General features: G+C 43.0%; 1 protein-coding gene across 2 annotated transcripts in view; it reads left to right on the forward strand.

Moving 5' to 3' along the window:
• Positions 1 to 791: 791 nt before the first annotated feature.
• LOC106565907 (4'-phosphopantetheine phosphatase) overlaps positions 792 to 27,055 on the forward strand; it is a 30,105-nt gene continuing 3,841 nt past the window's right edge. Inside the window, exons 1-19 of one of the 2 annotated variants that reach the window (XM_014133592.2) lie at positions 792 to 937; positions 1,299 to 1,381; positions 1,959 to 2,167; positions 2,295 to 2,478; positions 2,567 to 2,659; positions 20,458 to 20,611; positions 21,211 to 21,392; positions 21,896 to 21,977; positions 22,137 to 22,237; positions 22,567 to 22,572; positions 23,165 to 23,320; positions 23,445 to 23,557; positions 23,763 to 23,850; positions 24,108 to 24,259; positions 24,420 to 24,475; positions 24,591 to 24,640; positions 24,842 to 24,946; positions 25,115 to 25,215; positions 25,312 to 25,380. In XM_014133592.2, the coding sequence (XP_013989067.1) occupies positions 817 to 937; positions 1,299 to 1,381; positions 1,959 to 2,167; positions 2,295 to 2,478; positions 2,567 to 2,659; positions 20,458 to 20,611; positions 21,211 to 21,392; positions 21,896 to 21,977; positions 22,137 to 22,237; positions 22,567 to 22,572; positions 23,165 to 23,320; positions 23,445 to 23,557; positions 23,763 to 23,850; positions 24,108 to 24,259; positions 24,420 to 24,475; positions 24,591 to 24,640; positions 24,842 to 24,946; positions 25,115 to 25,215; positions 25,312 to 25,380 (2,105 nt within the window). In that variant the 5' untranslated portion in view covers positions 792 to 816. The remainder of the gene's footprint in view (positions 938 to 1,298; positions 1,382 to 1,958; positions 2,168 to 2,294; positions 2,479 to 2,566; positions 2,660 to 20,457; positions 20,612 to 21,210; positions 21,393 to 21,895; positions 21,978 to 22,136; positions 22,238 to 22,566; positions 22,573 to 23,164; positions 23,321 to 23,444; positions 23,558 to 23,762; positions 23,851 to 24,107; positions 24,260 to 24,419; positions 24,476 to 24,590; positions 24,641 to 24,841; positions 24,947 to 25,114; positions 25,216 to 25,311; positions 25,381 to 27,055) is intronic. The other variant, XM_014133593.2, reaches the window with a different exon arrangement.

A 27,055-nucleotide genomic window follows, 5' to 3' on the forward strand; every position in this document is an offset into this window, starting at 1 on the left:
ACTGATCTGTTTTAAGATCAAACTTGTCAATTTTGCTTTATAATGTTTTGTGTGTAAATTATAATACATTACTTGAATGTGTCTATTGCAGATTGAAGAAAAACTTTCTCAAAACTCTTGTTTATTTTCAACAATCCGGTGTGTCTTTTGTAAAGACAGTAAATGTAGGCAATATCCTCATACTCCACCTGGCAGCCCATACTCTGTTAGAGTATGTCTTGGAGAGTTTTCCAAGTTCTGTTTGTGATGTATAATCACTTTGCACAGTGTCTCATTGAGACGATTTTAATAAATTCAAAAAACAATCAAATGAAATACTTTTTTTCTTGTTCTTTATTTACTTTTTCTTATAATTACTATGATAGTTTACATTTCAGTTCAATAATTGTGTAGGCGTAGGCCTAAACGTTAAATGCTTGCAAATTACAATTTTGTTATGAAAATATTCCCATCACATCAGCATGACATGCAGGAGGTTTATGACGATATGATATTGATTTTAGTTGCACATCAAATGTGTGGCGAATAGCTTCGTGCTTTACCAAATGTTCACCTATGTGTATGTATGTAGGTTTACAGAAAATATCACAGAAAACCAGAGATTACCTACCACATTATCACAGAAATCCAGGGCCATGTTCAGTTGCCAAACGTTATCGAACGTTGCAGATAGAAATTCCATGAATAGAACCAATGTGATTCATTGTTCTACATGTCTGAACGTTCCAAAACGTGGCGTCCTCCTGAACGCCCCAGAGATTTTTCCATTGAGGGATTATAATTTGTTTGTACCTGAACGTCATTGCGCAACACAAGATGGCGGCGGAAAGTGAGAGAGTAGACAGGAGTAGTCACAGCATGGATAAAAGCATAACTCTTCCACCCAATGAGATCTTCAGGAATTTGGAAAATGCAAAGAGGTTCGCAATAGACATAGGTATACACTAAGTTAATATTTATATCGCTACTTGAATATATTCACTTGTCTTGTTACTTTGACAACACAGCAGGCACACGAGAGGCTAGCAAGCAACGATGTGTGGCTGGCTAGCTAAACTAGCTGATTTAAGTACCGTAGTTAGCTACCGGTAGCTGCGAAGTTACCTTCGTGCCACTGGCTTGCCACATAAATGTTAGCTGGCTAATTAGCGTTTGTTTATGGGCTAGATAGCTACAGGCTTCTCAAGTGGCTAACTAGCTAACTAAACCAGCTAATTTGACCGGTGAGTTGTCAATAGTTGACTGATGGAATTATCTATCTCACGTGAGACTGCACAAACCTTGTTTTCCTCCCACAGGTGGCTCTCTGACGAAACTCGCCTATTACTCCACTGTTCAACACAAAGTAGCGAAAGTACGGTCATTCGACCATACTGCAAAGGTATGTGGTGTCAATAAACTTTGGAACACTGTCAGTAACAAACGTTAGGTCCAATGGAGCAGAGGACATAGCTAAATAAGAGCTTGCGTCCAACGTGTAGTGTGCTATTTAAGCTATTTACTCGGGAACAATAACATCAAATGTCAGTGTTCAATTGAGGGGCTAAAGTGATTTGCTGCCCAAGTGCACTGCTATGCAGTGTTATTAGTGTTATTACAGTGTTTAAGCCTGGAGGATTCATGCCAGAATAGTTGTGCTTATCTCTCAGCACACTGTACTGTTTAGTCTTAGGTCTCCAATGGGCCAACCTGATAAAGGTGTGTGTGAATGTAGCTACAGAAAAGTAAACTAACTAACTTTGTGTTAATTAAAGAGTAGCCAATATGGGATTGCTTGAGTGTGGGGTTTGCGGTAGACATAGGCCACTGATTCATGATGTTGGGCTTCAAAAGGGTGTGTACCTTGGGACAGTGAATGTGTAGACTTACAAGTCTTACTGAGCCCACTCAGGTTGCCCTGGAGGTCTCAGGTCTACAGTGTTGGACTGGTTCCTTATCTGTGTGTCCCTCTTTACCAGGACACTGAGAATGACCCCCTCTATGAGATCTCAATGCAGGAGGAGATCTTGGCTCGCCTTCACTTCATCAAGTTTGAAAATGCCTACATTGAAACCTGCCTGGACTTTATCAAAGACCACCTCGTCAACACTGACACCAAAGTCATCAAAGCCACCGGTGGAGGGGCTCATAAGTTCAAAGATCTCATAGAGAAGAAACTGAAGCTCAGGTGAGAAAAGGAATATGATGTTTTGAGGTATTTTCTTAAAATCTAAAATGGCTTTATTTTTAAAGACAGCTTGACCAATATAAGGTTGAGCTTATTATAATGTAGCTGCGCTTCATGTTTTGACAAGGGTGGACAAGGAGGATGAAATGACATGCCTGATTAAGGGCTGCAACTTTGTGCTGAGGAACATCCCCCACGAGGCTTTTGTCTATGTTAAGCATGCAGACTCTGAGTTCCGCTTCCAGAACACTCACCCTGACATCTTCCCTTACCTGCTCATCAACATCGGCTCAGGGGTGTCAATCATTAAGGTACCATTGCCTGACACACATCTAGATCTGGTGTGACATGTGGCCTATGTACCAATTCATTCAACAAACAATATTTATTTCCAAACAGGTTGAATCAGAGGATACATTTGAGCGTGTTGGCGGAAGCTCCATAGGTGGGGGAACATTCTGGGGCCTTGGAGCTCTACTCACAAAAACAAAGGTAAAACCCCTCTTCACCCCCATGCTGACACTTCAAGCAATACTCTTTTTAAATAGTCAGGCTACTCAAATGAACTGAAATGTGTAGTCTTATTTTCTGTTCGTTCTTGCCTAATATCTTGCCAATTAACATTACTGCAAATTTTTTATTTGTATTAACTGGAAGACTGCCCTCTGTACTTACAAGCTCTCGTTCTGAATAGGGTTCAGGGGATTTTCGGCGTTTAAAAGTCTTGGATGGGCAGTCTATGTCCAAACAGAATGCCCATTATTAATGTGCACCTTGTGCTGGAGACAATAAATGGCCACTCTAAAATGTACAGTTTTGTCACACTACACAATGCCACAAATGTGTCAAGTTTTGAAAGAGCGTGCAATTGGCATGCTGACTGCAGGAATATCCAGTAGAGCTGTTGCCAGAGAATTGAATCTTAGTTTCTCTACCATAAGCCTCATTCGTTTTAGAATTTGTCCTCCCGGCCTCACAACCGCAGACCACGTGTTACCAGCCCAGGACCTCCACATCGGGCTTCTATACCTGTGTCTGAGACCAGCCACCTGGACAGCTGATGAAACTGTGGGCTTGCACAAACAAAGCATTTCTGCACAAACTAAGGGAAGTTTATCTGTGTGCTCATCATCCTCACCAGGGTCTTGACCTGACTGCAGTTTGGCATCATAACTGACTTCAGTGAGCAAATTTTCACCTTTGATGGCCACTGGCACGATGAAATTCTCTTCACGGGATGAATCACAGTTTCAACTGTACCAGGAAGATGGCAGACAGCGTGTATGGCTTTGTGTGGGCGAGCGGTTTGCTGATGTCAATGTTGTGAACAGAGTACCCCATGGTGGCAGTGGGGTTATGGTATAGGCAGGCATAAGCTACGGACAATGAACACAATTGCATTTTATTGATATCAATTTGAATGCACAGAGATAGCGTATTGAGGGGTCCCTTGTGACTCAGTTGGTAGAGAGTGGCGCTTGCAATGCCAGGATTGTGGGTTCGATTCCCTCGGACTGGTACGGAGAAAGTGTGAAATGTTTTCACTCACTACTGTAAGTCGCTCTGGATAAGAGCGTCTGCTAAATTGCTAAAATGTAAATATGTTGAGATGCTGAGACCCATTGTAGTGCCATTCATCCACTGCCATCACCTCATGTTTAAGCATGATTGTGCACGGGCCGTGTCGCAAGAATCTGTACACAATTCCTGGAAGCTGAAAATGTCCCAGTTCATCCATGGTCTGTATACTCACCAGACATGTCACTCATTGAGCAAGTTTGGGATCCTCTGGATCGATGTGATCGACAGCATGTTCCAGTTCATGCTAATATCCAGCAACTTTGCACAGCCATTGAAGAGTAGTGGGACAACATTCCGCAGGCCACAACCAACAGCCTGATCAACTCTGTGTGAAGGAGATGTCACACTGCATGAGGCAAATGGTGGTCACTAGGGCATAAAATTAACACCTGCCAAGTGCGGGTAGATTTAGGTATTGGCGGGTAAGAATGTCTATTTCACCAGACACGTTGGCAGGTGGTCAATTTGCATGGCTCTACAGTGCGAGCATTACCTTTATGAGTAAAAAAAAATTATAATCTAATAAAATGCTTTTTTTGTCACGTGCGACCTGACCATGAAATGCTTAGTTACAAGCCCTTAACCAACAATGCCGCTCAATAAAAAGTTTAGAAAATATTTACTAAAGTAAAAAATAAACATTTTTTAGCAATAAAATAACATTAACGAGGCTATATACAGGGGGTACCGGTACCAAGTCAATGTGTGGTGGCACAGGTAAGGGAAAGGGGGATGCCTAGTCAGTTGTACAACTAAATGTTTCTTCCGCATTTAACCCAACCCTTCTGAATCAGAGAGGTGTGGGGCTGCCTTAATCGACATCCACGTCTTTGTCGCCTGGGGAACAGTGGGTTAACTGCCTTGCACGGGCAGAACAACAGATTTTTACCATGTCAGCTCGGGGATTCGATCCAGTAAGCTTTTGGGTACTGGCAAACGCCCTAACCGCTAGTTGTGGAAATTTGTACTTGAAGGTAGGCGCAAAGTGACTATGCATAGATGATTAACCGCGAGTAGCAGCAGTGTAAAAAATAAAGGGGGTGTCAATGTAAATAGTCCGGGTACCCATTTGATAAATTGTTCAGCTGTCTTATGTTAGTTAGAAAAATGCTGCAGTAGCTGTTTTCAAAGTATTTGTGCTGTTTTGTTTCATAGCTGCTAGTTGAACAATAAGTATTCATCCTATATCCCACCACTGCCTGGCAGGGGAGCTGTGCGCACTGAGTGAAGTGCTGATACTGTAGATTTTTGGAGATGCTGAGCGCAGGCATAACTTGGTTGAATTTACTGAAGTCTACAAAGTGAGACTTTGTCCTTGTGTTTCTTGTCTATTTACATTGTTTTGTTCACACGCTCGGTTGTTTTTCAACGTTAGTTTGAGTCTGCTGCTTCAAATAATAGTCAGATCTCAGATCTGACATGACTCCAGTGGCCCCGTTACCATGGTAACCTCTCTGCCTTAAACATTTTGTCTCTGATATTTTGATTATTAAAAGACTGGTCACAAAAAATGTAATTAAATTTAACATACCACAGTTCTTGTTTCAGGAACATTACAAAGCATGGGCATCAGATGCTTATTTATTTATTTATTTATTTATATATGTATATATATATACACACATACTGCTCAAAAAAATAAAGGGAACACTTAAACAACACAATGTAACTCCAAGTCAATCACACTTCTGTGAAATCAAACTGTCCACTTAGGAAGCAACACTGATTGACAATAAATGTCACATGCTGTTGTGCAAATGGAATAGACAACAGGTGGAAATTATAGGCAATTAGCAAGACACCCCCAATAAAGGAGTGGTTCTGCAGGTGGGGACCACAGACCACTTCTCAGTTCCTATGCTTCCTGGCTGATGTTTTGGTCACTTTTGAATGCTGGCGGTGCTTTCACTCTAGTGGTAGCATGAGACACACACAAGTGGCTCAGGTAGTGCAGCTCATCCAGGATGGCACATCAATGCGAGCTGTGGCAAGAAGCTTTGCTGTGTCTGTCAGCGTAGTGTCCAGAGCATGGAGGCGCTACCAGGAGACAGGCCAGTACATCAGGAGACGTGGAGGAGGCCGTAGGAGGGCAACAACCCAGCAGCAGGACCGCTACCTCCGCCTTTGTGCAAGGAGGAGCAGGAGGAGCACTGCCAGAGCCCTGCAAAATGACCTCCAGCAGGCCACAAATGTGCATGTGTCTGCTCAAACGGTCAGAAACAGACTCCATGAGGGACCGACGTCCACAGGTGGGGGTTGTGCGTACAGCCCAACACCGTGCAGGACGTTTGGCATTTGCCAGAGAAGACCAAGATTGGCAAATTCGCCACTGGCGCCCTGTGCTCTTCACAGATGAAAGCAGGTTCACACTGAGCACGTGACAGACGTGACAGAGTCTGGAGACGCCGTGGAGAACGTTCTGCTGCCTGCAACATCCTCCAGCATGACCGGTTTGGCGGTGGGTCAGTCATGGTGTGGGGTGGCATTTCTTTAGGGGGCCGCACAGCCCTCCATGTGCTCGCCAGAGGTAGCCTGACTGCCATTAGGTACCGAGATGAGATCCTCAGACCCCTTGTGAGACCATATGCTGGTGCGGTTGGCCCTGGGTTCCTCCTAATGCAAGACAATGCTAGACCTCATGTGGCTGGAGTGTGTCAGCAGTTCCTGCAAGAGGAAGGCATTGATGCTATGGACTGGCCCGCCCGTTCCCCAGACCTGAATCCAATTGAGCACATCTGGGACATCATGTCTCGCTCCATCCACCAACGCCACGTTGCACCACAGACTGTCCAGGACTTGGCGGATGCTTTAGTCCAGGTCTGGGAGGAGATCCCTCAGGAGACCATCCGCCACCTCATCAGGAGCATGCCCAGGCGTTGTAGGGAGGTCATACAGGCACGTGGAGGCCACACACACTACTGAGTCTCATTTTGACTTGTTTTAAGGACATTACATCAAAGTTGGATCAGCCTGTAGTGTGGTTTTCCACTTTAATTTTGAGTGTGACTCCAAATCCAGACCTCCATGGGTTGATAAATTGGATTTCCATTGATTATTTTTGTGTGATTTTGTTGTCAGCACATTCAACTATGTAAAGAAAAAAGTATTTAATAAGATTGTCTTTCATTCAGATCTAGGATGTGTTGTTTAAGTGTTCCCTTTATAATTTTTTTAGCAGTGTATATAGTGTGTGTGTGTGTGTGTGTGTGTGTGTATATATGTCTATATATATGTGTATGCGCTAGTAAAAAAAATCTTGAACCTGCCTCACTGGCTGGTGGACCAAAAAGTTAATGTTAGGCCCTGGGGGTCACACCTGATACAACTGGTTTTCTGATCAGTGGTTGTAGGGGGTGCAACAGGTCAGCACCTCAGGAGTAAATGTCAGTTGGCTTTTTATAGCTGAGGAGAGAGGGGGGAGAAAGAGAAAAAACTATACACACACACTTAAGTTCAAACAGGACACCACATAAGACAGGAGAATTTCACCAGATGGGACAGACTGACCTTAGCCCCCCGGCACATAGACTATTGCAGCATAGATACGGGAGGCTGAGACGGGAGGTCGGGGGACACTGGCCCTGTCCGACTATACCCCCAGACAGGGCAAACCAGGCAGGATATAACCCCACCCAGTTTGCCAAAGTACAGCCCCCACATCACTAGAGATCAGCTTACTACCCTGAAACAAGGCTGAGTATAGCCCACGAAGAGATCCTTCACTACACAAGCCCGAGGGGGTGAAAAAACAGACAGGAATATCACGACAGTAACTCAACCCACTCAAGTCGAGTTTAGCGAAAAAGCCTCCTAGGGATGGCATGGAAGAGCGCTAGTAAGCCAGTGACTCCGCCCCAATAATAGGGTATGAGGCAGAGAATCCCAGAGGAGAGCCGGCCAGGCAGAGACAGGGATGGCCATTCATCTTTGCACCCCTGGGCCAGATTACACTCAATAAAATAAACTACTGAAGAGATGAGTCTTCAGTAAAGACCATTCCATAAAATTTGAGCTCTATAGGAGAAAGCCCTGCCTCCAGCTGTTTGCTTAGAATTTCTATTGATAATAAGGAGGCCTGCGTCTTGAGACCGTAGCGTACGTGTAGGTATGTACAGCAGGACCAAATCGCAGAGCTAGGTAGGAGCAAGTCCATCTAATGCTTTGAAGATTAGCAGTAAAACCTTGAAATCAGCCCTAGCCTTAACAGAAGCCAGTGTAGAGAAGCTAGCCCTGGAGTAAATGATGATAAAATGTTTCTTTTCTAGTCAAGATTCTGGCAGCCGTATTTAGCACTAACTGAAGTTTACTCAGTGCTTTAGCCGTAGAGCATTGCATTAGTCTAATCTAGATGTGACAAAAGCATGGATTTGTTTTTCTGCATTTTTGGACAAAAAGTTTAAGATTTTCGCAGTGTTAGGAAGATGGGGGGGGGGGCTGCTCTTGAAATGTGTTCTTGTTCCACTACATGACAAAAGTATGTGGACACCTGCTCGTCAAACATCTCATTCCAAAATGATGGGCATTAATATGGAGTTGGTCAAAATATATATAGATTTTTTTTTTAATGAAAGAAATCTAATGCCCATGCTTTGTAATGTTCCTAAAACAAGAAATGTGGTATGTTAAATTTTAATTACATTTTTTGTGACCAGTCTTTTAATCAAAATATCAGAGACAAATGTTTAAGGTAGAGAGGTTACCATGGTAACAGGGTCACTGGAGTCATGTCACATGTGTGTCTGAGATCTGACTATTAGTTGAAGCAGCAGACTCAAACTAACGTTGAAAAACAACCGAGCTTGTGAACAAAATGTAAATAGACAAGAAACACAAGGAGGCAGAGATGGAGTTGCCCCCCCCCCCCTTGCCTGCTTTAACAGCCTCCACTTCTGGGAAGGGACTTGCTTCCGTTTAGCCACAAGCATTAGTGAGGTCAGGCACTGATGTTGGGCTATTAGGCCTGGCTCACAGTCTGGGTATTCGGTGGGGTTGAGGTCAGGTGTCTGCAGGCCAGTCAAGTTCATCCACACTGATCTCGACAAACCATTTCTGTATGGACCTCACTTTGTGCATGGGGGCATTGTCATGCTGAAACAGTAAAGGCCCTTCCCCAAACTGTTGCCACAAAATTGGAAGCACAAAATCATCTAGAATGTCATTGTATGCTGTAGCGTTAAGATGTCCCTTCACTGGAACTAAGGGGCCTTGCTCGAAATACGAAGAACCGCCCCAGACCATTATTCCTCCTCCACCAAACTTTTTACTGTTGGCACTATGCATTCGGGCAGGTAGCTTTCTCCTGGCATCCGCCAAACCCGGCGTCGTCCGTCGGACTGGCAGATGGTGAAGCGTGATTCAACACTCCAGAGAATGTTTCCACTGCTCCAGAGTCCATTGGCGGCGAACTTTACACCACTCCAGCCGACGCTTGACATTGTGCATGCTGATCTTAGGCATTTGTGCGGTTGCTCGGCCAAGGAAAACCATATTCATGACTTTCCCGATGAACAGTTCTTGCTTGTGCTGACGTTGCTTCCAGAGGCAGTTAGGAACTTGGTAGTGAGATTGTTCTAGGTTGCAGACTATTTTTTACATGCTATGCACCTCAGCACTTGGTGGTCCTGTTATGTGAGCTTGTGTGGCCTACCACTTTGCGGCTGCGACGTTGTTGCTCCTAGACATTTCTTCTTCACAATAACAGCACCTACAGTTGACCGGGCAGCTCTAGCAGGGCAGATATTTGATGAACTGATTTGTTGGAAAGGTGGTATCCTATGATGGTGCCATGCTAAAAGTCACTGAGCTCTTCAGTAAGGCCATTCTACTGTCAATGTTTGTCTATGGAGATTGCGTGGCGGTGTGCTCAATTTTATACACCTGTTAGCAATGAGTGTGGCTGAAATGGCTGAATCCACACATTTTAAGGGGTGTCCACATACTTTTATGTATGTTCGTCAAAAGAGATCAGGGTCTAGAGTAACGCCGAGTTCCTAAAGTTTTATTTGAGACGACTTTATAACCATCAAGGTGAAATGTCAGATCAAACAGCAGATCTGTTTGTTTCTTGAGACCTAGAACTAGTATCTCTGTTTTGTCTGAGTTTTAAAATGTTGCCGCCATCCATTTCCTTATGTCTGAAACACATACTTCCAGGGTAGGTAATTTTGGTGCTTCACCATGTTTCATCGAAATGTACAGCTGTGTGTCGTCTCTATAGCAGTGAAAGTTGATAGTGTGTTTCTGAATGACATCACCAAGAGGTAGAATATACACTACCGTTCAAAAGTTTGGGGTCACAGAAATGTCCTTGTTTTTGAAAGAAAATATCTCCCACTCCTCGTTCTGTTTAGAGCCAGTTTGCGCTGTTCTATGAAGGGAGTAGTACACAGTGTTGTACGAGATCTTCAGTTTCTTGGCAATTTCTCACATGGAATAGAAAGTCCTTTTGTTTCTGGCCATTTTTGACCCTGTAAATCGAACCCACAAATGCGGATGCTCCAGGTACTCAACTAGTCTAAAGAAGACCAGTTTTAATCAGAACAACAGTTTTCAGCTGTGCTAACATAATTGCAAAAGGGTTTTCTAAAATGATAAACTTGGATTAGCTAACACAACATACCATTGGAACACAGGAGTGATGGTTGCTGATAATGGGCCTCTGTACGCCTGTAGATATTCCATAAAAAATCTGTTTCCAGCTACAATAGTCATTTACAACGTTAACAATGTCTACACTATATTTTTGAATCAATTTGAATGGACAAAACATTTGCTTTTCTTTCAAAAACGAGGACATTTAGAAGTGACCCCAAACTTTTGAGTGTGTGTGTGTGTGTAGATAGAGGTCGACCGATTATGATTTTTCAACGCCGATACCGATTTATTGGAGGACCAAAAAAGCCGCTACCAATTTTTTTTAATCTGCCTATTATTATTATGATTTTTTTTTAAAAATATGTGTGTATATACACAGCTCTGAAGTGACAACGATACTGAAGAGTCTGCTTAGGAGACAAATGCTCTCAACTGTTTGAATAATAAAAATAGTTTAAGTTACCTGTGATGAATGCTGAAAACAAAAACTGTAATTTCTATATGCAGGAAATCCTATTTTAATAATGGGCATGGTAAGAATTGACTACCAAAGTGCGAGTCATAATTCCCATGACACCTTCTAGCAAAATCTGAAAAGCGGTTCCTTCATTTATTCCATAGGATATTTTTAGATTAACTTAAAATAAGGTCTGTTTGGTTTAGGCTTACACCACCTTGCCAATTTTATAACTGTGTAGATATCCATAGGATATAACTCTGATCAATATAAGCGAAGATAAAAAAAAATTGTAGAGTGGATTTATGAAAATATGTTGACAAACGTTACCTAGTGAGATTTACACGGGTATCAAAACGCCGAGGCAGTTTAAGCACAAAACACAGACCCTATTTGAAGTAGATCAAGACATTCTCTATGGAAGACATGAACGGTAAAATAACGAAGGAACCCCTTTCAAGTTCAGCTGCAAGTTATTACAGGAATTATGACGCGTCGACTATTTCTCTCTAAACCATATACCTTTGACTATTACGAGCCTGCTGCTGCCTACCACCGCTCAGTCAGACTGCTCTATCAAATCATAGACTTAACTATAATATAATAAACCTTAGTTTCCGGATTTGACCATATTAGTGACCTATCATCTCAAACATTTCTTTCAGTGACATACGGAACCGTTCCGTATTTTATCTAACGGGTGGCATCCATAAGTCTAAATATTCCTGTTACATCGCACAACCTACGATGTTATTTCATAGTTCCGTAAAATTCTGGCAAATTAGTTCGCAACGAGACAGATTGTGTATACCCTGATTCTGCGTGCAACGAATGCAAGAGAACTGACACAATTTCACCTGGTTAATATTGCCTGTTAACCTGGATTTCTTTTAGCTAAATATGCAAAGACAGTCCTTTTTCGCGAATGCGCACCACATCGATTATATGCAAAGCAGGACAGGCTAAATAAACTAGTAATATCATCAACCATGTGTAGTTAACTAGTGATTATGATTGATTGTTTTTTATAAGATAAGTTTAATGCTAGCTAGCAACTTACCGTGGCTTCTTACTGCATTCGCGTAACAGGCAGGCTCCTCATGGAGTGCAATGTAATGCAGGTGGTAAGAGCATTGGACTAGTTAACCGTAAGGTTGCAAGATTGAATCCCCAAGCTGACAAGGTAAAAATCTGTCGTTCTGCCCCTGAACAAGGCAGTTAACCCACCGTTCCTAGGCCGTCATTGAAAATAAGAATGTGTTCTTAACTGACTTGCCTAGTTAAAAAATATTATAAAATGTAAAAAATTGGCAAATCGGTGGCCAAAAATACCGATTACCGATTGTTATGAAAACTTGAAATTAATCGGCCATTCCGATTTAATTGGTCGAGCTCTTCTACAGACCTCTGAAAGATAGGGCACCAAGCCGTAGTAAATTCCTCTGCACATGTTTTTAGAAGAAAAGCAGAGATGCCATCAGGACCTGTTGCCTTATTCATACAGGTGTGCTTGAAGACTCTAGTGACAACTATAAGGTTGATTTCCAACCTATGAACACAAATATCAATGGAGCCAATCACATTATCACACTCGACAGAGAAGTCATGTACAGTGCATTCAGACCCATTGACTTTTTCCACGTTTTGTTACGTTACAGCCTTATTCTAAAATGGATTTAAAAAAATGTATCAATCTACACACAATACCCCATAATGACAAAGAAAAACAGGTTTATAGAACTTTTAGCACATTTACATATATGTATTTTGACTAGAGGTCGACTGATTAATCGGAATGGCCAATTTTAATTAGGGCCGATTTCAAGTTTTCATAACAATCGGTAATCGGTATTTTTTGCCGTCGATTTGCCTAATTTTTTTTTTTTTCCTTTTTTTTTTTTACACCTTTATTTAACTAGGCAAGTCAGATTAAGAACACATTCTTATTTTCAATGACGGCCTAGGAACGGGGGTTAACTGCCTTGTTCAGGGGGGATTTGGGGATTCGTTTTTGCAACCTTCTAGTTACTAGTCTAACGCTCTAACCACCTGCCTCACATTGCACTCCACGAGGAGCCTGCATGGCAGGCTGACTACCTGTTACATGAGGGCAGCAAGAAGCCAAGGTAAGTTGCTAGCTAGCATTAAACTTATCTTATAAAAATACGGACCGGTTCCGTATTTCACTGAAAGGAAAAAAAAAACGTTTGGTTTTCCAGATGATAGTTTCCGGATTCTTCTGCAACGTGACCCTAATGAACTACCTTCCAGTGCCTGCATTATAACATTGGCTGAAATAGTACTCACACATAACTATTTCATGTTTCTAAATGATTTCTTTATTCAGAGGAAGGGTACTGCTATGGGATCCCCCATGGCTCCTAACTATGCTAATTTGTATGTGGGTTACATGGAGAAACAGTCTATTTTCAATCCTCTCAAAAATGTTTTCTTGCCTAACATCATTATTTGGAAACGGTATATTGATGATATTTTTGTTCTATGGAGGGGTGATGCAGAACAGCTCCAGGCATTCCATGCTTATCTTAACTCCTGTTCTGAGATTTACTATGCAATCTGATACACGTCAAATCAGTTTTCTTGATCTTTTGATATTGTGTGAAAATAATGTTCTATACACTGATCTTTACAGGAAACCTACTGATCGTAACAGATTGTTGAGGGCTGACAGTTGTCACCCACTTCCCTTGAAAAATAGTCTGCCCTACAGCCAATTCTGTCAAATCAAAAGAATTTGCAAAAAACAATCAGATTTTGACAGAAATATGGCTGAGACGCACAGAAAGTTCAAGGAGAGGGGGTACAAAAATGATCAGATTAATATTGCCATTGAGAAAATTCAAAATAAAACGAGACATGACCTTTTTTCAAGGTCAGTCTCGCAAAAAGACGCATTCTTGCGTTCTAACTACCCGCTATTCAAAGCGCTCTGAACAAATTAAGGGAATCGTTCACAAACATTGGCACATTCTAAAATCCAATGATAGTCTCGGTAATGTGTTTTCACACCTTCCCTTGGTCGTATTCTCGCGGGGCAGAAATCTCAGAGACCTATTGGTACACTCTGATTTACCACCCCAAGATATTCCTGAACGTCTATTTGCGCCCCTACTGGATGGAAATTACAAGTTCAATGGCTGTGCTCAATGCAATGGCACTTATAAATGTAGATCCTTCAAACATCCTCAAACAGGGAAATTGATCCCAATCAAAGGTGTTATCACGTGCACCACTAAGGCAGTTATTTATCTTATAACTTGTCCTTGTGGTAAAAATTATGTGGGTAAAACAAAGCGTGAATTAAAAGTACGTATCTCAGAGCATCGTAGCACCATTGGGTGCAAAAACTTGACTTACCCAGTTGCGGCCCACATTTTGGAAGCAAACCACTCGATTTCGTCTCTGCGTTATATTGGCATCGAACATGTCACCCTCCCTAGGAGAGGGGGTGACCTCGACAATTTATTGTTAAAACGAGAGGCTGCCTGGATCTTTAACCTAAAGAACCTTGCTCCCTTCGGACTCAATGTAGACTTTGATCTGAAGCCATTCTTGTGATTATTGTGACTTTGCCATTGTAATTGTTTAAGCTTGTGTAGTCTAAAATGAATCTATGATCGTATGCTATCCATTTGTTTTTTTTGTATGTTCTTTGTATGCCATTTTAATACACTGCTCAAACAAATAAAGGGAACACTAAAATAACACATCCTAGATCTGAATGAATGAAATCTTATTAAATACTTTTTTCTTTACATAGTTGAATGTGCTGACAACAAAATCACACAAATAATCAATGGAAATCCAATTTATCAACCCTTGGCGGTCTGGATTTGGAGTCACACTCAAAATTAAAGTGGAAAACCACACTACAGGCGGATCCAACTTTGATGTAATGTCTTTTAAAACAAGTCAAAATGAGGCTCAGTAGTGTGTGTGGCCTCCACGTGCCTGTATGACCTCCCTACAACGCCTGGGCATGCTCCTGATGATGTGGCGGACGTTCTCCTGAGGGATCTCCTCCCAGACTTGGACTAAAGCATCCGCCAAGTCCTGGACAGTCTGTGGTGCAACGTGGCGTTGGTGGATGGAGCGAGACATGATGTCCCAGATGTGCTCAATTGGATTCAGGTCTGGGGAACGGGCGGGCCAGTCCATAGCATCAATGCCTTCCTCTTGCAGGAACTGCTGACACACTCCAGCCACATGAGGTCTAGCATTGTCTTGCATTAGGAGGAACCCAGGGCCAACCGCACCAGCATATGGTCTCACAAGGGGTCTGAGGATCTCATCTCGGTACCTAATGGCAGTCAGGCTACCTCTGGCGAGCACATGGAGGCCCCCCAAAGAAATGCCACCCCACACCATGACTGAACCACCGCCAAACCGGTCATGCTGGAGGATGTTGCAGGCAGCAGAACGTTCTCCACGGCGTCTCCAGACTGTCACGTCTGTCACATGTGCTCAGTTTGAACCTGCTTTCATCTGTGAAGAGCACAGGGCGCCAGTGGCGAATTTGCCAATCTTGGTGTTCTCTGGCAAATTCCAAACGTCCTGCACGGTGTTGGGCTGTAAGCACTACTCCCACCTGTGGAAGTCGGGCCCTCATACCACCTTCATGGAGTCTGTTTCTGACCGTTTGAGCAGACACATGCACATTTGTGGCCTGCTGGAGGTCATTTTGCAGGGCTCTGGCAGTGCTCATCCTGCTCCTCCTTGCACAAAGGCAGCGGTAGCGGTCCTGCTGCTGGGTTGTTGCCCTCCTACGGCCTCCTCCACGTCTCCTGATGTACTGGCCTGTCTCCTGGTAGCGCCTCCATGCTCTGGACACTACGCTGACAGACACAGCAAACCTTCTTGCCACAGCTCGCATTGATGTGCCATCCTGGATGAGCTGCACTACCTGAGCCACTTGTGTGGGTTGTAGACTGTCTCATGCTACCACTAGAGTAAAAGCACTGCCAGCATTCAAAAGTGACCAAAACATCAGCCAGGAAGCATAGGAACTGAGAAGTGGTCTGTGGTCACCACCTGCAGAACCACTCCTTTATTGGGGGTGTCTTGCTAATTGCCTATAATTTCCACCTGTTGTCTATTCCATTTGCACAACAGCATGTGAAATTTATTGTCAGTCAGTGTTGCTTCCTAAGTGGACAGTTTGATTTCACAGAAGTGTGATTGACTTGGAGTTACATTGTGTTGTTTAAGTGTTCCCTTTATTTTTTTGAGCAGTGTATTTCAGAGTTAACCAATGATATTAGGCCACACTTGGCCATGATTACAGACACCTGTGTGTCTTCTGACACTATATTAACGAGTCATCTCGCAGTGTTTGTGATTATACCCTGAGGAAGACAGCTTGGCTGTCGAAACGTTGGACATTACATTTTTGCATCTGAGCTCCTACGGTGTGCGGCTCTCCCTTATTTTCAAGTTTTCTACTCCGCTAGCCAGCACCTCGCCTTAATTGGTGTGCGTTTCTTTTTCTTCTAGAGTTTCCGGATTCGACCATATTAATGACCAAAGCCTCGTATTTCTGTGTGTTTATTATAATTAAGTCTATGATTTGATGGAGCAGTCTGACTGAGCGGTGATAGGCACCAGCAGGCTTGTAAGCATTCATTCAAACAGCACTTTCGTGCGTTTTGCCAGCAGCTCTTCGCAATGCATTGCGCTGTTTATGACTTCAAGCCTGTCAACTCCCAAGATTAGGCTGGTGTAACCGATGTGAAATGGCTAGCTAGTTAGCGGGTGCGCGCTAATAGTGTTTCAAACGTCACTCGCTCTGAGACATGGGAGTGGTTGTTCCCTTTGCTCTACATGGGTAACGCTGCTTCGAGGGTGGCTGTTGTCGAATTGTTCCTTGTTCGAGCCCAGGTAGGAGCGAGGAGAGGGACGGAAGCTTTACTGTTACACTGGCAATACTAAAGTGCCTATAAGGACATCCAATAGTCAAAGGTATATGAAATACAAATCGAATAGAGAGAAATAGTCCTATAATTCCTATAATAACTACAACCTAAAACTTCTTACCTGGGAATATTGAAGACTCATGTTAAAAGGAACCACCAGCTTTCATATGTTCCCATGTTCTGAGCAAGGCACTTAAACGTTAGCTGTCTTACATGGCACATATTGCACTTTTACTTTCTTCTCCAACACTTTGTTTTTGCATTATTTAAACCAAATTGAACATGTTTCATTATTTATTTGAGGCTAAATTGATTTTATTGATGTATTATATTAAGTTAAAATAAGTGTTCATTCAGTATTGTTGTAATTGTCACTATTACAAATAAATAAAAAAAATCGGCAAATTAATCGGTATCGTCTTTTTTGGTCCTCCAATCGGTATCGGCGTTGAAAAATCATAATCGGTCGACCTCTAATTTTGACCCTTTACTCAGTACTTTGTTGACACACTTTTGACAGTGATTACAGCCTCAAGTCTTCTTGGGTATGACACTGCAAGCGTGGCACTTGTATTTGGGGAGTTTCTCCCATTTATTCTCTGTAGATCCTCTCAAGCTCTGTCAGGTTGGATGGGGAGCGTCGCTGCACAGCTATTTTCAGGTCTCTTCAGAGATATTCGATAAGGGTTCAAGTCTGGGTTCTGGTTGGGCCACTTAAGGGCATTCAGAGACTTGTCCTGAAGCAATGCCTGCGTTGTCTTGGCTGTGTGCTTAGGGTAGTTGTCCTGTTGGAAGGTGAACCTTTGCCCCCGCCTGAGGTCCTGAGCAGATTTTCATCAAGGATCTCTCTGTACTTTGCTTCGTTCATCTTTGCTTCAATTCTGACTAGTCTCCCATTCCCTGCTGCTAAAAAACATCCCCAACCTGGCACCAACAACCTGGTGCCAGGTTTCCTCCAGACGTGACGCTTGGCTTTCAGGCCAAACAGTTCAATCTTGGTTTCATCAGACCAGAGAATCTTGTTTCTCATGGTCTGAGAATCCTTTTCGGTGCCTTTTGGCAAACTCCAAGCAGGCTGTCATGCATTTTACTGAGGAGTGGCTTTCGTCTTGCCACTCTACTATAAAGGCCTGATTGGTGGAGTGCTGCAGAGATGGTTCTCCCATTTCCACAGAGGAACTCTGGAGCGACCATCAGATTCTTGAACACCTCGCTGACCATGGCCCTTCTCCCCTGATTGCTCAGTTTGTCTGGGTGGCCAGCTCTAGGAAGAGTCTTGGTGGGTCCAAAATTCTTCCATTTAAGATAGATGGAGGCCACTGTGTTCTTGGGGACCTTCAATGCTGCAGACATTTTTTGGTACCCTTCCCCAGAAGGATTGTGTTGATTGTGCCTCAACACAATCCTATCTCGGAGCTCTTCGGTCAATTGCTTTGACCTCATGGCTTGGTTTTTGCTCTGACATGGACTGTCAACTGTGGGAACTTATATAGACAGGTGTGTGCCTTTCTAAATCATGTTCAATCAATTTCATTTACCACAGGTTGAATCCAATCACGTTGTAAAAACTTCTCAAGGATGATCAATGGAAACAGGATGCATCTGAGCAAAATTGAGTCTCATAGCAAAGGGTCTGAATACTTATGGAAATAAGATATTTCTGTAATTATTTTTTATTTTATTTTAGAGGTGGAAAAAGTATTTGATCCCCTAATGATTTTGTACGTTTGCCCACTGACAAAGAAATTATCAGTCTATAATTAATGGTAGGTTTATTTGAACAGTGAGAGACAGAATAACAAAAAAATCCAGAAAAATCCATGTAAAAAATGTTAGAAAATGATTTGCATTTTAATGAGGGAAATAAGTATTTGACCCCTCTGCAAAACATGACTTAGTACTTGGTGGCAAAACCCTTGTTGGCAATCAGAGGTCAGATGTTTCTTGTAGTTGGCCACCAGGTTTGCACACATCTTAGGAGGGATTTTGTCCCACTCCTCTTTGCAGATCTTCTCCAAGTAATTAAGGTTTTGAGGCTGACGTTTGGCAACTCGAACCTTCAGCTCCCTCCACATATTTTCTATGGGATTAAGGTCTGGAGACTGGCTAGGCCACTCCAGGACCGTAATGTGATTCTTCTTGAGCCACTCCTTTGTTGCCTTGGTTGTGTGTTTTGGGTTATTGTCATGCTGGAATACCCATCCACGACCCATTTTCAATGCCCTGGCTGAGGGGCTGAGGGAAGGAGGTTCTCACCCAAGATTTGACGGTACATGGCCCCGTCCATCATCCCTTTGATGCGGTGAAGTTGTCCTGTCCCCTTAGCAGAAAAACACCCCCAAAGCATGTTTCCACCCCCATGTTTAACAGTGGGGATGGTGTTCTTGGGGTCATAGGCAGCATTCCTCCTCCAAATATGGCGAGTTGAGTTGATGCGAAAGAGCTCCATTTTGGCCTCATCTGACCACAACACTTTCACCCAGTTGTCCTCTGAATCTTCCAAATGTTCATTGGCAAACTTCAGACGGGCATGTATATGTGCTTTCTTGAGCAGGGGGACCTTGCGGGCGCTGCAGGATTTCAGTCCTTCACGGCGTAGTGTGTTACCAATTGTTTTCTTGGTGACTATGGTCCCAGCTGCCTTGAGATCATTGACAAGATCCTCCCGTGTAGTTCTGGGCTGATTCCTCACCGTTCTCATGATCATTGCAACTCCACGAGGTGAGGTCTTGCATGGAGCCCCAGGCCGAGGGAGAGTGACAGTTCTTTTGTCTTTCTTCCATTTGCGAATAATCGCACCAACTGTTTTCACCTTCTCACCAAGCTGCTTGGCGATGGTCTTGTAGCCCATTCCAGCCTTGTGTAGGTCTACAATCTTGTCCCTGACATCCTTGGAGAGCTCTTTGGTCTTGGCCATGGTGGAGAGTTTGGAATCTGATTGATTGCTTCTGTGGACAGGTGTCTTTTATACAGGTAACAAACTGAGATTAGGAGCACTCCCTTTAAGAGTGCGCTCCTAATCTCAGCTCGTTACCTGTATAAAAGACACCTGGGAGCCAGAAATGTTTCTGATTGAGAGTGGGTCAAATACTTATTTCCCTCATTAAAATGCAAATCAATTTATAACATTTTTGACATGCATTTTGGGGATTTTTATGTTCTCTCTCTCACTGTTCAAATAAACCTACCATTAAAATTATAGACTGATCATTTCTTTGTCAGTGGGCAAACGTACAAAATCAGCAGGGGATTAAATACTTTTTTCCCCTCACTGTAAATTTGCAAACATTTCAAAATACTTTTTTCGCTTTGTCGTTATGGGGTATTGTGTGTAGGTTGATGAGGAAAAATTCATTTAATCCATTTTAGAAATGCAAAGTAACTGTAACGTAACAATGTGGAAAAAGTCAAGTGGTCTGAATACTTTCCGAATGCACTGTACATACAATCTTGCGTAGAAAAAAAAATATTTAATTGGCTTTGGTCAGCTAATCAGGTGTGTGCGCGCAAGTATTTATTTTGCAGGGTTCATGTCAGTGATTGTGCCAACAGGAGGTCCTCTTAAACTTTCAGTTGGCAACTGCACCAATGGCCACGCCAACCACCTAAGCCCCATTTTTGACCCAGAAAAAAACATGGATGTTACAAAATAGCTTGGCTATCTGGGTTAAAGTGCTCTTTTTAAAACTACTGTACTCCCATGTCCTTCTGCTCTCACCTCCTAGAGATTTGATGAACTACTTCAGTTGGCTTCGAAGGGGCAGCACACAAGTGTTGACATGCTTGTCAAAGACATCTACGGGGGATCTTATGGGTCCTTGGGCTTGACTGGGGACCTTATCGCAAGCAGCTTTGGAAAATCTGCTACTGCTGACAAAGGTAAAGTGAGAACAGAGCCCTTGCAGTACGTTTATTCTTTTGCCCCAAAACCTGTCTTCAGGAGCGGACTCCCTGGCATGCAGTCTACCTGTGGAAGCTGGTGGGAGGACCTATAGGAGGACAGGCTCATTGTAATTGCTGTAATGGATGAAATGGAATGGAGTTAACATATGTTTGATACGTTCCATTTATTAAATTCCATTCCAGCCATTACAATGATCCCGTCCTCCTATAGCTCCTCACACCAGCCTCCACTGCCATATACTGTAATGTAGCTTAAATTCCTGTTTAGCACTAACAGATTGATGACTTCTTACCCAGTTACTGTGGCCTTGTCCCCTCTAGGCTGTGTGGTTACTGTTGAGAAATAGACGAGGCAGACAGCCATGGAGGCAAAGCAAGCAATTCATTCACTCACTCTATTAGATAATGTTTTTAATATAATGCCAATAATACCTGACACAAACGGTCAATACATAAACCAACACTGTACTTACTTCAATGGGACCTTGGCTTGTTGTCTAGAGTGACTTCATGTTTCTGGATCTTCACTTGGCTGTATGTTGACATACTTTTACTTTTGTTTCCTCCTGAATTAGAGTTCTCTAAAGAAGATATGGCTAAGAGCCTGCTCCATATGATCAGCAATGACATTGGGCAGCTGGCATGCCTCTATGCCCGGCTCCACAACTTGACCAGGGTCTACTTTGGGGGTTTCTTCATCCGAGGACACCCTGTCACTATGCACACCATCACTTACAGTATCAACTTCTTCACCAAGGCAAGCCCCCCAATGTACCGCCTAAACAAGCATTTCTTTCTCAATCCAGGTTTTGCTTTCAGGTACGTTTGATTAAGCTCTAGATTTAGCCCTGAAAGAGCTTGATTTGATGTCAGCTGACTAAAATCAGGGATATGTCCCTTGGGCCTGGTTCAGAGCTTGAAAACCAGCAATCAAATCTGCCCTGCTGTATTTACACAGTAGCATGGAAATGTACCCTTTTTTCTGAATTCAATGTATTCAGAATATCTTTGGGTTCTGTTACACAGCAGGTAGACTCCAGTCACCTCACAGGTAAATTGTTTACATTTTCAGAGACATTTGTGTGGGCAGTTAGAAAAAACTAAAACATTGATATGACAAGTTTGATTATATTGTCCCCATAGGCTACTTTTACATAATACAATCTGCAAGTGTAATGAGAGTTAGAAATGGTTCCTTCTGACTGTGTGTGTATGTATGTGTATGTATGTATCTATTATTATTTTTAAATTTTTTTGCAGGGTGAAGTCCAGGCGCTGTTCCTGAGACATGAAGGCTATCTGGGGACTATTGGTGCCTTTCTCAAGGGAGCAGAGGAAGACAGTAAGTCGATGTTTTCCTCTATGGAATTTCTTCATGACAGAAAGTGGCACTGGCAGTCATGCCTTATTACACTCTTGGTTTGGTGTGCATTTTCCTGTTGATGAGAAGTTCTTTCTTTTGAGTCGTTTTCACTGTTATTATAATTGTCACTTTATCTAGATCCTAACCAGTACAGTTGGGGGGAGAACTATGCTGGGAGCTCTGGCCTGATGAGTACCTCTCCAGACCTGAACCCCATGCAACGTGCACGCAGTGGAACAGTAAGTCCTTTGGAGAAGAAAATACCTTAAGGTCAGCTTTGGACCACTAGGGTGTGCTCATAACCCACTTGTTGCCATTTAATTTTGGTGACATTTCATTAACCATTTTAGCAATTCCCCCCCACCACCCTTTTATCTGATTTCTGAGATAATTGTAGATTTGATATTTTCTGTGGAAATGTCACCACCGCTGTCCTTTTTAAAATCCACAGGCCTGGTGTGACGACAATCTTCATTGATAATTTCATCTAACATTTGATTGTTTTCATCTCTTCTCTTCATATCCACCATATCTTACATCTGTTTACCTACTGTAACTCTTTCCTCAGTTTCCTGTAAGTACTTCCCCATGCTCTGTGTGTAGTGGTTTGATTAGGGCTAAATATTTCCTCTTGCTTCTGGCTTTGTAGCTCTACACCTGCCCTAACATTCACATTGGGTTAAATAAGGTTTCAGAGAGACAATTGTTGCATTAACTGCCAAATGCCAGCCTTTTCCTTTCACATTGCATTGTTTAACAGCGTTTGAAGTGTTGCTTTTAGTAGTCACTGTTTTGAATTGTGTTATAACCAACCTTAAAGTCACCTGTGACACTGGAGAATAGTAATCAGGTCTGTTCACCTTAGACATTGAACTTAAAAGCATACTCAAGGCACTGACTGGTGTGAGGAGTCCGTATAGGGTACATCTAATCTTTGATACTTTGATGTGTGTGTCGACTGCACTAACAGTGTACTTGTCCATGAGTGATATGGAGCTTGACACATGCTATTGTCAGCTCACTGACCACTAGGTGGTGTATTGAAAACGGTTATATTGGCATTTCTTGTGACGTTTGAAGGAGTCGAGTCGTTTTGGTTTCACTTTGATGAGTGCATTAGCCCAGCACTATGTGCAGTGCTTAGTGTGTCTCTTGTCCGGCTCCAGTTTGACATGTTGGAGATGGATCGTCTGGAGAGGCAGCTCGTGAACCTGCCCCTGCTGCAGGACCCGTCCTCCTACATCCCAGACACAGTGGACCTCTCAGAGGATGCCCTTGCACGGGAGTACTGGCTCTACTGCTTTGAGGAGGCCCTGGATGGGGTAAGAGGCAGAGCATCTTCTACTGGTCTATTCATCAATACACACACATTGCATTTGTTGACACAGCGAGTCCTCAACCTGGTTGCTTTTAAAATTGCCGATCTGGGTGATGTGCTTTGGACAGGTGGTAAAAAGAGCTGTGGCCAGCCAGCCTGATCTTCCAGAGGCTGCTGAACGAGCGGAGAAGTTCCGGCACAAGTACCTGCACAAGCTGCAGACCCTCCGCCACCAGCCTTTGTAAGGGGAGCCACAGCTGCAGATCCTTTTTAAAGGCTGTTGGACTACCAGAGCTGTTTCTTGATCATTTATGTAGATGCATATCTCTGAAGGCCTCCCAAGTAGTGGATGAGATTGACTCTTGTACATGAAGTCTCACTGTTTCCTGTGCAATCTGTTTGTCTTTCTGTCTGCTAATGTAGAGTACTTCTCTTCTCACCTGTAGTGCTTATGGATCCCTCACTGTCAGAAGTCTTTTAGACACAAGAGAACACTGTTTAAACGAGTTCAACTTCCCTGACCCCTACTCGAAGGTTTGACTGGATTCTATAGCTCTTCTATAGCACTCTTTTTCTCTGTTCACGGTTCCCAATACATGCTCCAGTGCTTCTCTTTTTCTGGTCATCTAATGATGAAGCTTACACGTGTGGTCTTGGGTGCATTTTAATGTAATTTCATGTCCACTTGCCTTGATTAGTGTCTGTCATTATATGATTTGCTAATGTGGTAGATTAGCTGTGAGAAGTGGGAGGAGGCTTCTGTGTTTCAGTTTTGTCTTCATCTTCCACAGATCAAGCAGAGGGAGAATGACATGGCCCTCAAGTACTTCCAGAAGGCAGTCAAGTCCCTGGAGGAGCTGAGCTGGGAGCAGAGGCAGTTTGCCCTGGTCAGGGGCCTCCTGGCTGGGAATGTCTTTGACTGGGGAGCCAAGGCTGTTTCAGAGTGAGTCTTAATGAGTCTGCACTCCTTAATTTGGGACTATGTAGGATTATTATGACAAATTCTGTCTATTATGTATGTATGTGTGTATGTGTGTGTATATTCTTGAGAATTATATGGCAATTTTGGATGAACAAAGACTGTCGCTCACGTTTTCACTTAGTGTTCTGGAGTCTGATCCGGAGTTTGGCTTTGAACAGGCGAAACGGCAATTGGAAGGTATGAAAGCCCTTGTTGACTGGGAAAACATTTGGATATTTAAATGGATCCTGCATTTTATATTGCTGCTGTAACCTATTTAGGCTACATAATGACAGTCCTGTTTTCTCCATAGAGAGGCCGTGGCTTGTCGACACCTATGACCAATGGCTCGAAAGACTGAAGGTAAGGATTTACACTGTTTCCTGAAGTTAGTGTTTCAATTTTGATTATATTAGCTGTATTCTTGTTATGGGCCACATCCTAACTTAAGCTCCACAGAAGTTCTGTGCCTGGATCTCAATTTAGGATTTGTCCCAAAGATGTGAATGACTTGATGCTGTGGAACAGTAATTGAATACCATGCCTGCTGGCTTTCTTTTGCAGGGCCCACCTCATAAGTGTGCATTATTTTTCGTAGATAATAGTGGAATAGACATCATACTGGGAGTCTTCCCATTTGTCAGAGAGCTTCTCTGCAGGGGAACAGAGGTAAGGAACCACACTGTCCACCCCCTAATATCTTGAAACACTGTCACCTTCACCACCCCTTCAAATACACACTGGGTTTAATAAAACAAGGTGACCGAAGCAAGATTTACTTTTTTCCACTTTATGATATTTTTGGGACTTTGACACCCTGCATTTGCTGTTTTCCAGGTAGTCCTTGCCAGCAACTCAAGCCCAGCTCTGAATGATGTGACAAACAATGAGCTGCAGATCTTGACTGAACGAATAGCTGCAATGGATCCAGTCATACAGTGAGCATTTAAGTCTTTTAGCACTGCATTTGTGACTGGATTATGGATCCAGTGGTCCTTTCCCACCATTTCAATGTCCTTTAATTTGTTTTTCAGGTCTGCCGTGAAGGAGGACAGGTTGACGCTAGTCCAGAGTGGCTCCAGCTCTCCGTGCTTAGACTTAAGGTTTGTTTTATTTCGTATGTATGAATTCTATTTCAACGTTACATACCTGTGTTAACTATGTTTAAAAACAACCTTACTGCAGGAATGTCCACCAGAGCTGTTGCCAGAGAATTGAATGTTAATTTCTGTACCATAAGCCACCTTCAACGTCGTTTTAGAGAATTTGGCAGGACGTCCAACCGGCCTCACAACCGCAGACCACATGTAACTACGCCAGCATAGACCTCCACATACGGCTTCTTCCCCTGCGGGACTGTCTGAGACAAGCCACCCAGACAGCTGATGAAACTGAGTTTGCACAGCCGAACAATTTCTGCACAGACTGTCAGAAACCGTCTCAGAGAAGCTCATCTGAGTGCTCGTTGTCCTCACCAGGGTCTTGACCTGACTCCAGTTTCAGCGTTGGTACCTACTTCAGTGGGCAAAGGCTCAACTACGATTGCCACTGGAGAAGTGTGCTCTTCACGGATGTATCCCGGTTTCAAGAATACCGGGCATATGGCAGACAGTGTGTATGGCGTTGTGTGGGTGAGTGGTTTGCTGATGTCGACATTATGAACAGAGTGCCCAATGGTTGCGGTGGGGTTATGGTATGGGCATGTACCAAAGCTGAAGAACATGCGCACATCCAGGTACTTCCGCAGGTGCTGGAGTTGTAGGCAAACTCATGGAAACCAGAAAGGAAAACGCCGCACACTGCTGCTCATGCTTCCAGGTGGTATTTATTAACAACGTTTCGACCCTTAGATCTTCATCAGACTAGAGGTCGACCGATTAATCGGAATGGCCGATTAATTAGGGCCGATTAATTAGGGCTGATTTCAAGTTTTCATAATCGGAAATCGGTATTTTTGGGCACCGATTTGGCTGTTTTTTAATTTTTTTTAAATAAAAAAAACAAATGTACACCTTTATTTAACTAGGCAAGTCAGTTAAGAACACATTCTTATTTTCAATGACGGCCTAGGAACGAACGGTGGGTTAACTGCCTTTGTTCGGGGGCAGAACGACAGATTTTTACCTTGTTAGTCCAACTCTCTAACCACCTGCCTTACATTGCACTCCACGTGGAGCCTGCGTGGCAGGCTGACTACCTGTTACACGAGGGCAGCAAGAAGCCAAGGTAAGTTGCTAGCTAGCATTAAACTTATAAAAAACAATCAATCTTAACATAATCACTAGTTATCTACACATGGTTGACGATATTACTAGTTTATCTAACGTGTCCTGCGTTGCATATAATCGATGCGGTGCCTGTTAATTTCTCATCGAATCACAGCCTACTTCGCCAAATGGGTGATGATTTAGCACTGTCGTTGCACCTAACCATAAACATCAATGCCTTTCTTTAAAATCAATACACAAGTATATATTTTTAAACCTGCATATTCACTTAATATTGCCTGCTAACATGAATTTCTTATATTTAGGGAAATTGTGTCATTTCTCTTGCATTCCGTGCAAGCAGTCAGGGTATATGCAAAGACCGTAATTAATTTGCCAGAATTGTACATGATTATGACATAACATTGAAGGTTGTACAATGTAACAGCAATATTTAGACTTAGGGATGCCACCCGTTAGATAAAATACGGAACGGTTCCGTATTTCACTGAAACAATAAACGTTTTGTTTTCGAAATGATAGTCTCCGGATTCGACCATATTAATGACCA

This window comes from Salmo salar, chromosome ssa12, assembly GCF_905237065.1.
Source record: "Salmo salar chromosome ssa12, Ssal_v3.1, whole genome shotgun sequence".
NCBI classification, from domain to species: domain Eukaryota; kingdom Metazoa; phylum Chordata; class Actinopteri; order Salmoniformes; family Salmonidae; genus Salmo; species Salmo salar.